The following is a 13,701-nucleotide window of genomic DNA, read 5'->3' as shown; positions in this document are numbered from 1 at the left end:
ACGAACAAAAGTTTAAATAATATTTTATTCGATATACAAAAATTATTTAATTTTTAATTTAGTCGTTTATATTAAAAAAAAGGGATAAATAAGTTTCTAAATAAAAAAATATTTTTAAAATAATTCTTGACTTTGATTGTAAAATTGTTATTATATATATATATATATATATATATATATAATATTAATCTATATGAATAATATATATTTGGTAAAATTATATTTTTTGTCCTCTAAAGTTTCATTTTAATTTTTTAATTTTTTTATCTTAAAGTTTTTTTTTGTGTTACTTCTTTTCGTTAGTTTTATTACATAACTTAACAGAATCATTCTATATAGCGTTAAAATTACCTTAATACTGTTTATTTAATTTAACATGAACTTTTTTATTTTAAAAAATTAAAAAATGGTAAAACTTGAATACGTACCCTTAAGCCCTAGCAGCAACATCTCCATTTCATAATTTGCAACCTTAAGAATCTAAATAAGTTGAACCTCTCCAATAACTCCGTTGTTGGCAACATTTACTCAACCTCGGTGACAATAACTTCTTCGACAAAATCCCAGCTACAATTGGAACTTGACGGAGCTACAAACGCTACATCTTTTCTATAGCAACTTCAATGGAACATTCCCCAAAGAAATCTAGAACTTCTCAAATCCTGAAAAATTGAGTTTGACTTCTAACTTTAAGTTTGTACCCAAGGAGATACCTTTGTGTTATGTTAACAATGTATTTATGTAAATTCATTTCTCTGAGTATGGTCAAACCAAAATTTTCAATTGCAAACTAAAACTTAAAGGCTAAAATAAAGTTAGTGGAAATCGAGAATGAACCAACACTTTTAAAATATGCTAAAATGGTGTTAACTAGAGTAAATAATAATCTTTTTTACAACAATTGTCCTTGTTCTCCTTATCTGCCAATACATTCATTTTGTTTACTCAAATTTTCAATGGTCTTAGCAAAAGTGTCTATAATCGTCTTAATCTTATCAATTAGAAACCTTTCAACATCCTTGTTTCTAAGAGCAAAATTAACACTTTGCAATATGGATTTTATTTTTATTTTCAATTGATCAATATGCATCTAAATGTTTTTCAAGTCCACCAATGTAATGTAACTACCAACATGCATTGAACTGATCAATTCCTTTTACCATTTTAGATTTGTCTCATATAAGAGAAATTATAACCATTGTATTGTTGAATCATAAATATAAAAATACTAAAATTGTCATCCATTATATATAAAAATTTGAATCAACCCACCAATGCTATAACTTAAAAAATAACAATGACACATTGAAATACAATAGGTGTTACACGAGCCTTAATTTTTATCTAAGCCAACAACAGTGAGTGGTGAACGTTAAGTCTAAAGGGTAGTCCATCACATACATATCATCATTTATGTTTACAATCTCTACTTATTTTATTCTCTCGTTCTGTCTTTTCTTCATTTTTTCTTCTTATAAAATAAGACAAAATATTTTTGGACCAAATTGACCTCACGTTGTCTTTTGTTCTTTGAGATAGAACAAATTAAATAGGGAGAGGTAGCAGGGTAGGATAGCAGTTTAGAGGAGGAGGAAGGATGGAGATAGAGGTAAGGGTAATGGGAAGGGTTTTAGTTTAGGGGAGAAGGTAAGGATGGAGGTGTGGGGAGGGGAAAGAAAAGCGAGAAGGGTTGCATTTTAGGGAGGAGTGGGGAAGGGTAGTGGGAGGAGTTGCAATTTAGGGGAGTGATGGTGGGGATGAAAGTGTGGGGAAGGGGAAGGGGAAGGAAAAAGGGAAAGGAGGGGGTGGGGGTGGGAATGGAGGTATGGGGAGGGGTTGCAATTATCGTCAAAAAATGAAAAAGATGTGTACACAAGGAGTCAACGTGATTAACATATTGAGACTTATATTTTGTAGGGACACATATTTTGTGGGACTTATATTTTGTACTTTTAGTTGGACAATAAATTTTGTGAGGCTTGTATTTTGTCCTTTTAGTTTTTTTATTGCATAGAAGATTAACTTATCCATTTTAACCAAGATGCCTTCTACTATGCCTCTTAGATAAGTTATTGATCGATCTGTCAATTGCAAAGAAATAGAGGTAGGTTTAGGTACTTGCATATCCAATTGTTTAAAAATAGAAAAAGACATTAGATTAATACTAGCGCTCATATCGCAAAGCGTTTTATCAAAATGAGTTACCTATAGTATAAGGAATAGTAAAACTCCCTAGGTCCTTAAGTTTTAGTAGTAGCTTCTTTAACAAGATAGTCCAACACTCTTCTTTAAGTTGAACAATCTCAAACTCTTCTAGCTTCCTTTTATTGATTAACATCCTTTTGAGAAACTTCACATATTTGAGCATTTGATAAATGACCCTAACGAAAGGGATGTTGATGTGCAGTTTCTTTAGGATATCCAAGAACTTACCAAATTGTGACTCCTTTTGATTGCCCTTCAATCTTTATGGAAAATGAATCTTTGGTGTGAAAGATTTTGTTAGCATAGTGGGTTCATCTCCTTTCTCTTTTTCAAGCTCTGCGTATAAAGCACAACCTTGCATATTGTAATTCACACATGTTTGTTTAATTGCCTTAGGCGTGTATATCTAAGCATGGTTGTGCTTTGTCAAAAGCATAGGTATACTAGTCAGGATGCAAGGGCATGCTTGTAAAAGATGCAAAGGTGTTCTTCTTAACAAGCATGGACGTGCTTACATCCATGTTATGCATTTCTTTTAAATTCTTTCAACTCCTAAGAGTGATGACCTTGACTTTCTCTTTAGGGTTTGGTTCAAGTTGAGTTGGCAATTTTTTCAAAGTTCTTTAAGTCAAAAGACTAGCATGTTGTTCCAATTGTACCTTGATCTCTAAAGATTATGATCTCATCTCTTAAGAATATGATCTCATCTCTAATTTGATCTCTACAATTACAAACATTTTATCTCCCCTCTCAATTTGTTGCTCCAACTAAAATTCAAGCTCTGATATTTTTATGGTTTCTTGAAAGTATTTGTAGGCAAGTGTACTTGTTGAAAAGTAATAAAGAATTTTAAAATAAATTTTTGAAATATTATCCTACAAAGATTGTCAATTGTGTGCCACTAAAAACCAGCAAATATCATCTCATTTACCAATGTATATGTCTTGTTTGGATCTTTTTTCATGATGGCTTATCCAGTTGTTGCATCAACCATGCCTCTATTGGAGACTAATAGCCTACTATAAAAAAATTGCATCTGTCTCTACATAGGAAAACTAGATATATATGTCATAAGCTTAGTAGATGTAGATGGAGGAAAGTATTTTTCCAAGAATTACTGAGGTCAGGTCCTCACATGTTATGATTCAATCAGATGGTAACATGACAAACCATGTATTCACCTTTTTTTTACAAAGAATGGGAAAAGGCAAAGCCTAATAATATTATTGTTGACCATGTTGTAGTTTATAGCATTTATGAGTCAAAGAATTTTTGTTAGATGGAGGTTGGGGTCTTCATTAGGCGTTCTTCCAAATTGTGCAAAATTTTGAGCCATAATGATTAACATTGAATTTAGCGCAAAGTTGTTGGGCTCCACATAAAGGGCTGAAATGCTTTTAAAAACACCTCCAACAGTAGATGTAACATAATCTTGCATTGATCTCTTTCCTCTGCCATCCTTTACTCTCTTTTTACTCTGTGTTCACACAATTCTTTTAATTTTCAAATCAAATAAACAAATTGTAGAATACATAGATCGAGTGAGCATGGAACAAAGTAAATTATATAAAAATAAAATAGAAAAAATTAAAAATAAGGATTTACAAAACAAAAAAATTAAAATTAAAATTAAAATAACAATTCTTCAATTCAATTAAACATTAAATTTTTTTAATATTGTAAAAATAATCTTTGACAGCAGCACCAAAAACTTGTTTGTATGCAAGTATACCCGTCAAAAGTAATAAAGAGATTGTAAAATAAGTTCTTGAAATATTGTCCCACAAAGATTGTCTTCAAGTATCAAGAATATTTTAATTTAATTGTTTAAACTAAGAGGATGTATAATAAAATTAAACTAAGAACAAATCAAATTGACAAGTAATTGAAAGCGAATAAAATAACACAACTTTTAATTAAACCATTAGAAAAGAACCTAAGACGTATGGTTTAACCTTTACACTTCTTTATATTTACTTTTAGCATAATTCTAATCTTATTTTTCTTATGATTGTCAATTACGCATATTAAATCTATTAACACTCAATGGTTATGTAATGTTAATAGTTTTTTTCTTAAGTTATTACCCTGAATTGTCATGCAAGGTAAAAGAAAGAGAAAACATAAAGTACCTGTGAACTTGTTAATTTAATAATGATTGGAAAAAAAAACTAAGTTTGATCCACTTAATTTTTTGTCCCATTTTATCCTATAGTTCCATTAACTATATGTTATATAATCACCTATGACGATGCAGTTAATTATGAGATACTAAGAGTGGTCAATTCCTAACATACATTTATATGTATTAGAATAAAAATCAATCACAAATGGAAACTGAAATTATCATTAAATGTAAATATCACATAAAGGTCATGCAAAGGGTTTACCATAGCTTTAACTATAGATTTAACTGCTCATCTTAAAGTAAACAATCATAAATAAATTCATATTCAATTAAAAGAAGAATGCAAACTAAAAAAATTCCCAAGAGATAGGAATGAAAATAGTTCTTGTTCTTCACACATGCTTTTAATCAATTGCTTAGATTCCAAAGAAGTTGTCTTTTTCTTTGTTAGTGATTTTCGCTCTTAATGACTCTAAGTACCGTCAAAAGCGCGTCAAAAGCGCGTCAAAAACAATATATCTAAATTGTAACCCTCAAAGTTAACTTTAAAATAGGTTTAGAATCTATAAGAGATGATGATTATTACCTACAAGAGATATGTTTTATCTCTAATAAAGATATGACATACTAAAAAGAAATATATGATTTGGCAAATTTAAATTTCAAATTCTCTCTTTACATATCCTTTAAAAATCTTCAAGTTAGATGCACCATAAGATGAGCACGACCATGCACACTAATATGCATGATCATGCATATGGATCGAAGCATAGATGTGCTTATTACTAAAGCATGAGTATGCTTGCCTTATGTTTTTTTATTAATTTATGTCCAAAACACTTTAATAATACATTAGAGCTCTTAACATGTTAAACTGCGATAATCAGTAGAATTGTTAATGTAAAACTCATTTAAATAAAGATCAAGTATAGAAAAATATGCTAAAATACAAACTTATCAAGCAACACTATAAATAACTCATGAACTACTACACTGATACTCAAATGAAACTTAAAATTTTAATATTTTTATGCTAATTTTGAGTGAGTATTGAATATGTAAAGTTCTTCTCCTTTGTCTCAATAGTACAATTTTGTTATCTTTAACTTCATCATCTTTTCTCCATTTGAAACACCCTAAACTCTCATCAAAATAAAAATTATACAATAGATTAATAACATTAAAATAAAGCACTTATTTATACACATAAAGAAAATTCAATTATTTATCCTTAAAAAATTAGCTCATAATTTTTCTATTTTCAAAAATCGCTCTGTATATTTATTCTATATGATAAACACTCCTCACATCATAATAAAAAAAATAAAATATTCAAACATATCTACAGACGTGTGATTTAATATATTTTTTATTTACATTTATAGTTTTATTTTGATTAAGAAACAATTTCCATATGCTTTATTTTTAGAGTTTTTATCATTTTCTAGTTATTTTAATAAATTAGGTTTGTTACAAATAAATACTTTAATTTCGTATTTTTTATTATTCTGACTTCTGACTACTCTTTTGGCCATAACTATTTCTACAGATATCATTTTGGCTTATTCTAATTGCATTGTATTCTACACATCTAGAACTTCAAAATGTATATATGGATCTCTAAATTTAAAGTTGATTTCAATTTTTTATGATTTTTTGAAGTTGGGAGAGATTTGCTGAATGTTGTTGTGAGATTGCATTTGGACCCTTTGTTATTAGATAATTGTATTTGGGTTTATAGTTATAATTAAAACTCAAATTTTGGCCATTTAATTTACCTTAGAACTTATAAATAGACTAATAAGGTTCTGATTTAGGAGAGGTGATTAAACACTTTGAGATTTTAAGACATGACTAAAATAAGAATCCTTATTTTTACTTTCTGTCAAACTCTCTCGTTCTTTTCTCATTCTTGCGTAGGTTAAGTGCTTCAATGGAATGTTAAACCTCTCGTTCAATCTGCAGAATCCAAACACTGTAATTCCAACTTAAGTTTTATGCTAAATTGCTCCGAGTTTATTCTCTTTTTCTCTCTAATCTCAAAATTGTGTATTGCGATTGTGATTAATTTTTCTATTGTTAGAATTCAAATTAGAACTGGATCGATGCTCTGATTTGATAATTAATGTAGATTAAGTTAAATAATTATTTGATTTAATTTATAACTCTATTCAATTAGGTTATTCAATTGAATTAATAATTGAATTAGATGATTGTTTAAACGCGTATTTAAATATTTAAATACTGCGATAGTAAGAGTTACACGCATTTGATATTCTATAGATTGATGTTTTTTAATTCATTTTTACTCAATTTTATTCTGTTCGTAATTTAATTTAACTAATTTACAATTTTTAAAACTCCAAAAATCTTATTTACATTTTTTAAAAGAAAACATAAAATTGAATTTTACTGAGAATGTATTTCTGTGAATCAACTTAAATTTAGCTTTATACTACAAAATCTTTAAAAAATTTAGTTATTCTGATAGTAACTCAACATCATCTATCAACATGGTCTTTAAAAATTATATCCTTTATTCTACTGTTTGAAAGAGATAAACATATAAACCCTAAATTGCAATAAAGGAGAAGATACAATTATAACTTTTTTAAACAAATTTTCAAATAAAAAATATAAGTTGAACTACTTAACGCTATTTAAATAAAAAAAAATGTATGTTCAACTGCTTAATGTTATTTAAATTATTTTAAGTTCGCATAAAATGTTTCCGTTAAATATTGTAACAACTCTAATAAAAAAAGATAAATTGAGAATTTATTTTTAATAAACTAAAATAAATAAATAAAATTAAAATTTACTCTTAACATAAAAGATGAAAATATTAATTTTTTAAATAAAATATTTATTTATTTAATATAATTATCCATTTAATTATTTGATACGATAAAGAATTTTAAAATATCGTATAAATTTATAATCTATCGTTAGTATTATTATTTATAAAAAGTCGACAGTAATATACATTTTTAACTAACTTATTACTTAGAAGTTATAAACTTTAAAATTTTAATTAATTGTACCCATAATTGGATCATATAATACTCAATGAATAAAAAGATTTTCATCCGTTGATATGATAAAAGTAATCAATTATGGTGCAAAGCGAAAACTTTATTCTACTTCCTTTTTCATCTTTCTTTCAACTCTCGTAATCTGACTTTGACTCTTCTGCGTCCGTAACCTGCGCGTAATAGAAACACCCCTTGCCTAGTTCAAATTACCAAAATGCCAAAAACTGTCGATTTTTTCCAGCACGTATATCCCACGCGCTCATGAGCGCGTGATCGTGGCCGTCCAGTTCGGCTTGTACGAATGACGAGCTTCACAAACTAACTCTATAAATCTCAAACGAAAATTGCTTTCTGATATCACAATTCAACTGTCCCTGCTTTCTCTCTCTACAATCCCCTCTCTCTAGAGATTTTCCTTTCTCTTTCTCTCTCTTTTTTTTCAAGGAACTCTTTTCCTAGTTGCCAAACACCGACAGAACCGTCCAGAACCTTCTCGTTCCTCAACCGAGGATCGCGATTTCGCCGTAGTTCAGGTCGATTCTGCAATTCGATTCCGTAATCGATCGGTTACAGAGCGGTTGAACTTTTTCTCGGAAAGTCGAGCTGCATGAACTGGTTCGGGAAGCTGGATTTATCGTCGAACTTGAATTTCAATTTCTTCGTTACTTGTTTGTTGATTTTTTTCCTCCATTTTTCGCCTCAATCGCTCGCTTCCACGTCCAATTTCCACGACAATAGCTTCGAACTGTTCTTAATCGATAGTAACAGTAATCTCAAACTTTATTCCGAATATGGAGTCAAGAACTAAGAGTAATCCTCAATTATCCAGAGGTTTGATTTTGATCGTGTGATTATTATTATTATTATTATTTTGAAATTATTTTACGATCTTTAAATGTCGGTGCATTTTAGTATAATAATATCTGTATTTGTGGTAAGAAATAAAGAGGAGATTTCTTGTTTGTTTATTTTTTTTATTTTTATTATTATTATTACTTTTTATTTTTTGAAGAAAAAGGTTATGTCAGTAACAGTGATAAACACGTGCGTGTCTACTTGACGCGAATATGTCCACGTTTAGATTATATTTTATTTTATACATAAAACATACTCTTAAAATATATTTGAGAAAAAGTAATTTCAATTTTTATAGCTTAAGCAAACTTATATGGTATCGTGAGGATTTAACTTTCCTTTTGAACTTAGAAATATAGACTAAAATTTTACTATATTTTGCTTTGTATACCCAAACTTAGTTTATTATTTTATATTATATTCGCCGTAAAAATCGTAGTTACTTACACGACTCTAAATCTCAATGTATATTTGATTAAGATTATTTATTTTCAATTTTTTAAAATAAGCGACTTTTATTTTAAATATTAATAGTTTTTAAAACATAATCATTTTTTTTTAATTCTAAGAGTTCATTTTTTATTGAGTTTATTTTAAAAGTATTTATTTATTTTATTTGTTTTTAAATTTTAAAATATAAAGGATCTTTTTTCAAATTTTGAGAGTTTCTAAACATACGCATAAATGTGAGAAAAAAGAAAGTGCTCTTAGTGGTTTGTGAACTATACTCCGATGACTACTTGGAAATGATTTTGATTTAATTACTTTTCTCTGATAATCTTATGCGCATGGCAACTTTTGTTATACATATAAATTTAAATGATTTTTTAGCGAAAACTTTAAAATATTAAATTTTTATTAAAAATTGAAATCTTGATATAAAATGAGAGAAATATTTGAAATTGGACCACGACAAATGATTTTAGTATTGAATTATTAATCAATTGGTTAGTGAGCGTTGCCCAAGCTATGTGCAAGAATAGTCTTCTTTTGATGTTTGTCGATTCAACTATGTCTGATGTTATTTACTTGCACACTTTGTTGTTCCTTTCTTCCCTTTTGGCGTAGCTCTCTGCTATGGGAACGTTAGCAGGCAGCAGGAGAGGACACCTTCTGTTATTGTCATTGGTGGCGGCATGGCTGGGATTGCTGCTGCTCGTGCACTCCATGATGCTTCATTTCAGGTAGCCGAGCTAAATGTTATGAATTCAAACTATATTTGAACGAAATGATGAATGTTTGTTTGGCTTTACTCTAAAGTTTGATGTTAATTGCATTCTATTTCAGTGAAAGAAGTGGTGGATTAATAAATGATTTTGAGTTTTCCCTGTTTTTAGTCAATTTATAGATTGTCAGTAGGTTAGCTTGGTTGAGTAGAGGCCTGTAATGTTTCCAGTGAAGTGTCCTGAGTGATACTTGCTATTTGCTAGTTTAGAATTGGGCTGGTTTTTGTACTTCACACATTTTTGGGAATAAAATTCCACGCAAGGTGTGCAATCACACACTTAACAAATGAATTGAGGAAACATCTCCTTTATTTTATTTTTGGTAAACAGAGAGGAATCGTGCCAGTTCCCAAATAATGCAAGTAGTGGCAAAATAATTAAACTACTGTTAAGTAAAGGATTGTGTTACTGTGTTGCTTTTTGTTTGAAACTTGAACCTACGTCTTTCTGTAGTCCATAATTAACTATTAATATAAATTTCCAGAGTTCAACTAAATGGTGCTCTTATTTTTAAATTTTGAGCAGGTTGTTCTCTTAGAGTCAAGAGAAAGAATTGGTGGCCGAATTCACACTGATTACTCATTTGGTTTTCCTGTAGACCTGGGAGCATCATGGTAAAGCTCATTCTCTTTATTTTTGGATGTATTTATCATGAAGAGAATGCAAAATTTCTTTCATTTGTTTTTGTACTAAAAGTTACATGCTGTTCAGGTTGCATGGAGTTTCCAAGGAGAATCCATTGGCTTCAATGATTGGGAGGCTGGGGCTACCGCTTTACCGTACTAGTGGGGATAACTCTGTGCTCTATGACCATGATTTGGAAAGGCAAGTACATAGAATTTTATGTTTTATTAGTTACGCTAATTCTGTTACACTTGCATAGTAGGTGATAATTTTCAATTATTTTTTGGCCACCAATTAAATATTTTAATATATATTCTGATCATCCTCTATACTGGAAATTGTTGTAAGCTAGTTCCCTTTTATTGACATTCATCAATTTCTTGTAGCTATGCACTCTTTGATACAGACGGGAATCAGGTTCCCCAAGAGTTGGTTACAAAAGTTGGTGAAATATTTGAGACAATTCTACAGGAGGTAGGTCATTTGTTTATTAATTTTCCATATTATTTGAGACAATTATACTTACTGTTCTTGTGAGAATCCCATCAAATGATTGTCCATGACTTAATGCAGACAGATAAAATAAGAAAAGAATCCAGTGAAGACATGTCTGTACTTCGTGGTCTTTCAATTGTTTTTGAAAGGAACCCAGAACTGAGGTTATTATTGGCATTAAAATTAATTTCTTTGATACCATTATTTATTCAGGCTTAGTAACTGATAGTATGATTTTCACTTTTAAATCCAGGTTGGATGGGCTTGCCCATAAGGTGCTTCAGTGGTATTTATGCAGAATGGAGGGCTGGTTTGCTGCAGATTCTGATACAATTTCACTGAAAGGTTGGGACCAGGTAATTTCAAGAAATCAAGTATAAGATATTTTGCTTGAAATAGCTGTTTAGTTCCAACTTCCCCAACACCCCCCCCCTCCCTTTTTCCCCCCTCCACCCCCGCAATTTACGTACTGAATGATCTATTCTCTTTGGTGTTACATACAGGTATCTCCTGTAGTGAAAGAAATAATTTGTAAAGTCGTCTCATAGCCAGGTGCATGAGTCTTCAACATGCAGCCTTTCTATGACCGATAATCGTGTAAATGAGTTTCCTGATCTACAAATAGGAGTATGTATTGAAATGCTGAGAGATTAGTGCTGGAGATACAAATGGATTTGTGCTACTATGCATGTGAAACCTGTAATAAATTGAATAAGTTAATAATAGGCAAATTGCATCATGTAGAGTCAGATGGATGCCATTTACCTGACTCCTTTTTATTAAGATTTGGAACAAATTTGAACTACATAATGAAGAAAATCATTATAATTTTCTGCCTCCGCTATCAATTGGGGATGTTTTTGTTAGGTGATAGGGTTGGGGTAGGAACCAGGAAGCCTGTGTCATTTGGATATACCATCATATTGCATCGTTGTGAAATGACCTCACCTTTATGGGATGTAGGGTTGAAAATGGTTATGCACTTTATACTTCCTACCATATAGTAATATAGTATGTTGGAAAAGAATGCATATTAGATTGATAACAGACATACTTTGTCCCTAATTATATCATCTTACAAGAAACTTCTTATATCACTTTTTTATTTTTCTGAATTACTTTTACTTGTATATTATATCACTCTTCTAGTGTGTCCTTACAGGAAGTGCTGCTCCCTGGTGGTCACGGTCTTATGGTCAGGGGCTACTTGCCTGTTATAAATACTCTTGCCAAGGGTCTTGATATTCGCTTGGAGCACAGGTAGGTATTAATTTGAATTGTTATTTTAGAATTATATGTACTATTTTGTTTAATTAAAATTGCTGGCTTTGGTAATGCCCCATTTTCAGGGTCACAAAAATAGTTAGGCGGTATAACGGGGTGAAGGTGACAGTGGAGAATGGGAAAACATTTTTCGCCGATGCTGCAATTGTTGCTGTCCCACTTGGGGTGCTTAAAGCAAAGAGAATATTATTTGAGCCAAAGCTCCCAGACTGGAAGGAAGCTGCCATTGCTGATCTAGGAATTGGGCTTGAGAATAAAATCATTTTACACTTCGAAAATGTGTTTTGGCCTAATGTGGAGTTCTTGGGTGTAGTTGCAGAGACATCTTATGGATGTAGCTATTTCCTTAATCTCCACAAGGCTGCAGGTCATCCTGTCCTTGTTTATATGCCTTCTGGGCGGCTTGCCAAAGACATTGAAAAGATGTCTGATGAAGCAGCTGCTAACTTTGCTTTCACACAACTCAAGAAAATTCTTCCTGATGCTTCTTCACCGGTAACCATACATATTTTGCTTTTTATTTATATCACTTTTCTGTTATTATTCATACTCTTTTCCCATTTAACTGTGCAAGAAAAATGAATGCTTCAGTCTCTAATCCTGTGTCTAAGCTACAGAGGCCTTAACACAATCTATTTAGGAGTCTGTAAATGTTCTTTTTTACTTATAAAAGTATGGTCTATGAATTTTTAAATGGCAATATGTTTCCACTATGCAGATTCAGTATCTCGTGTCTCGGTGGGGCTCAGATATAAATTCACTAGGTTCATATAGCTATGATGCAGTAGGAAAACCCCACGAACTGTATGAGAGGCTACGTGTTCCAGTAGATAACTTGTTTTTTGCCGGGGAAGCAACAAGTATGAGCTATCCAGGGTCTGTTCATGGTGCATTCTCCACTGGAATGATGGCTGCTGAAGATTGCAGGATGCGTGTGCTCGAGCGATATGGGGAGCTAGATTTGTTCCAGCCAGTGATGGGAGAGGAGACTTCCTTGTCCATTCCACTTCTGATATCTCGTATGTAATCAATCATCTTTGGGTCACCAACTTCTATTGGACAGAATCCCATACTTGGGTGCCATTTGTGTTCCACTGTGATCAATTAGCAAATGTTTCGTGCGGTTTTAAATGTGTCTCGTGAAGTCACCTTTGTGTTGCATGTCCGTAGTTAATGTTGTGAAAAACTGGTAATGTATATGTTTTGTAACTGAGAGACGTTGTTGGCACTTGTGGAGTTTGAATCATCGGTCTTGAAATGTCAGAAATGCATTTGTTTGTATCGAGTATTAATTTGCGTAGTCAAATATGGTATCAATGTGGGGATTTTATCTCTTGTCGTTTAAATTAATTTTTACTGCAGAGCATAAAATCATTTTAAGAATTTGACAAATTAGGGGGTGTTATTTGTATGGATGGTTGTTTCGTGCAATGATTTATCTTTCAAACATGTTTCTCATCTGTCGACTCCCCTACTTTCCATAAATTTTTAGGCGAGTTTGAGAATACTTGGAACGTACAAATGATAAGCAAAGAATAAGAAGCTTTAACAAATTTTGATATGAAGACTTTATTTTGACACATATTTGAAGCAGTATCTTGTTTTGGTCTCTGAAATTCGTTTTTAATGAATACATCATGTATTTATGAAGATTATCATCTTAAGAGATTAATAATAAACCACATTCGTCAACAGGTTATGGTTTGTTATTTGGCTTAAAAGTACTTTTTCTCTTCTATTGAATGTTAATTGTTCGTAGTTAGTCTTTCTAATTTTTTATTAAGTTTTTTATTTTAAAATTTTATCTAATAACTAATAAAAATATAATGAGTATGACCTTTTATTGACT

At 30.9% G+C, this 13,701-nt stretch overlaps 1 protein-coding gene across 3 annotated transcripts; it reads left to right on the top strand.

Moving 5' to 3' along the window:
* The first annotated feature begins 7,724 nt into the window (after nucleotides 1-7,724).
* On the top strand, nucleotides 7,725-13,223 carry LOC113855937 (polyamine oxidase 2-like). 3 transcript variants are annotated; one of them, XM_027487568.1, is made up of 10 exons: nucleotides 7,725-8,199; nucleotides 9,292-9,407; nucleotides 9,975-10,063; nucleotides 10,161-10,274; nucleotides 10,460-10,547; nucleotides 10,647-10,732; nucleotides 10,822-10,924; nucleotides 11,731-11,828; nucleotides 11,918-12,347; nucleotides 12,571-13,223. In XM_027487568.1, the coding sequence occupies exons 1-10, from the start codon at nucleotides 8,160-8,162 to the stop codon at nucleotides 12,877-12,879; spliced, it is 1,473 nt and encodes a 490-aa protein (XP_027343369.1). In that variant the 5' UTR covers nucleotides 7,725-8,159; the 3' UTR covers nucleotides 12,880-13,223. The 3 variants fall into 3 exon arrangements, with proteins under 3 accessions (XP_027343369.1, XP_027343384.1, XP_027343377.1); XM_027487583.1 differs by having other exon boundaries at nucleotides 10,048-10,063; nucleotides 12,571-13,179; XM_027487576.1 differs by having other exon boundaries at nucleotides 7,741-7,983; nucleotides 12,571-13,142.
* The last annotated feature ends 478 nt before the right edge of the window (nucleotides 13,224-13,701 follow it).

This window comes from Abrus precatorius, unplaced genomic scaffold, assembly GCF_003935025.1.
Source record: "Abrus precatorius isolate BTA unplaced genomic scaffold, Abrus_2018 Scaffold1, whole genome shotgun sequence".
In the NCBI taxonomy this organism is placed as follows: Eukaryota; Viridiplantae; Streptophyta; class Magnoliopsida; order Fabales; family Fabaceae; genus Abrus; species Abrus precatorius.
Note: the sequence above shows the minus strand (reverse complement) of the source record. Positions and strands in the feature narration are given on the sequence as shown.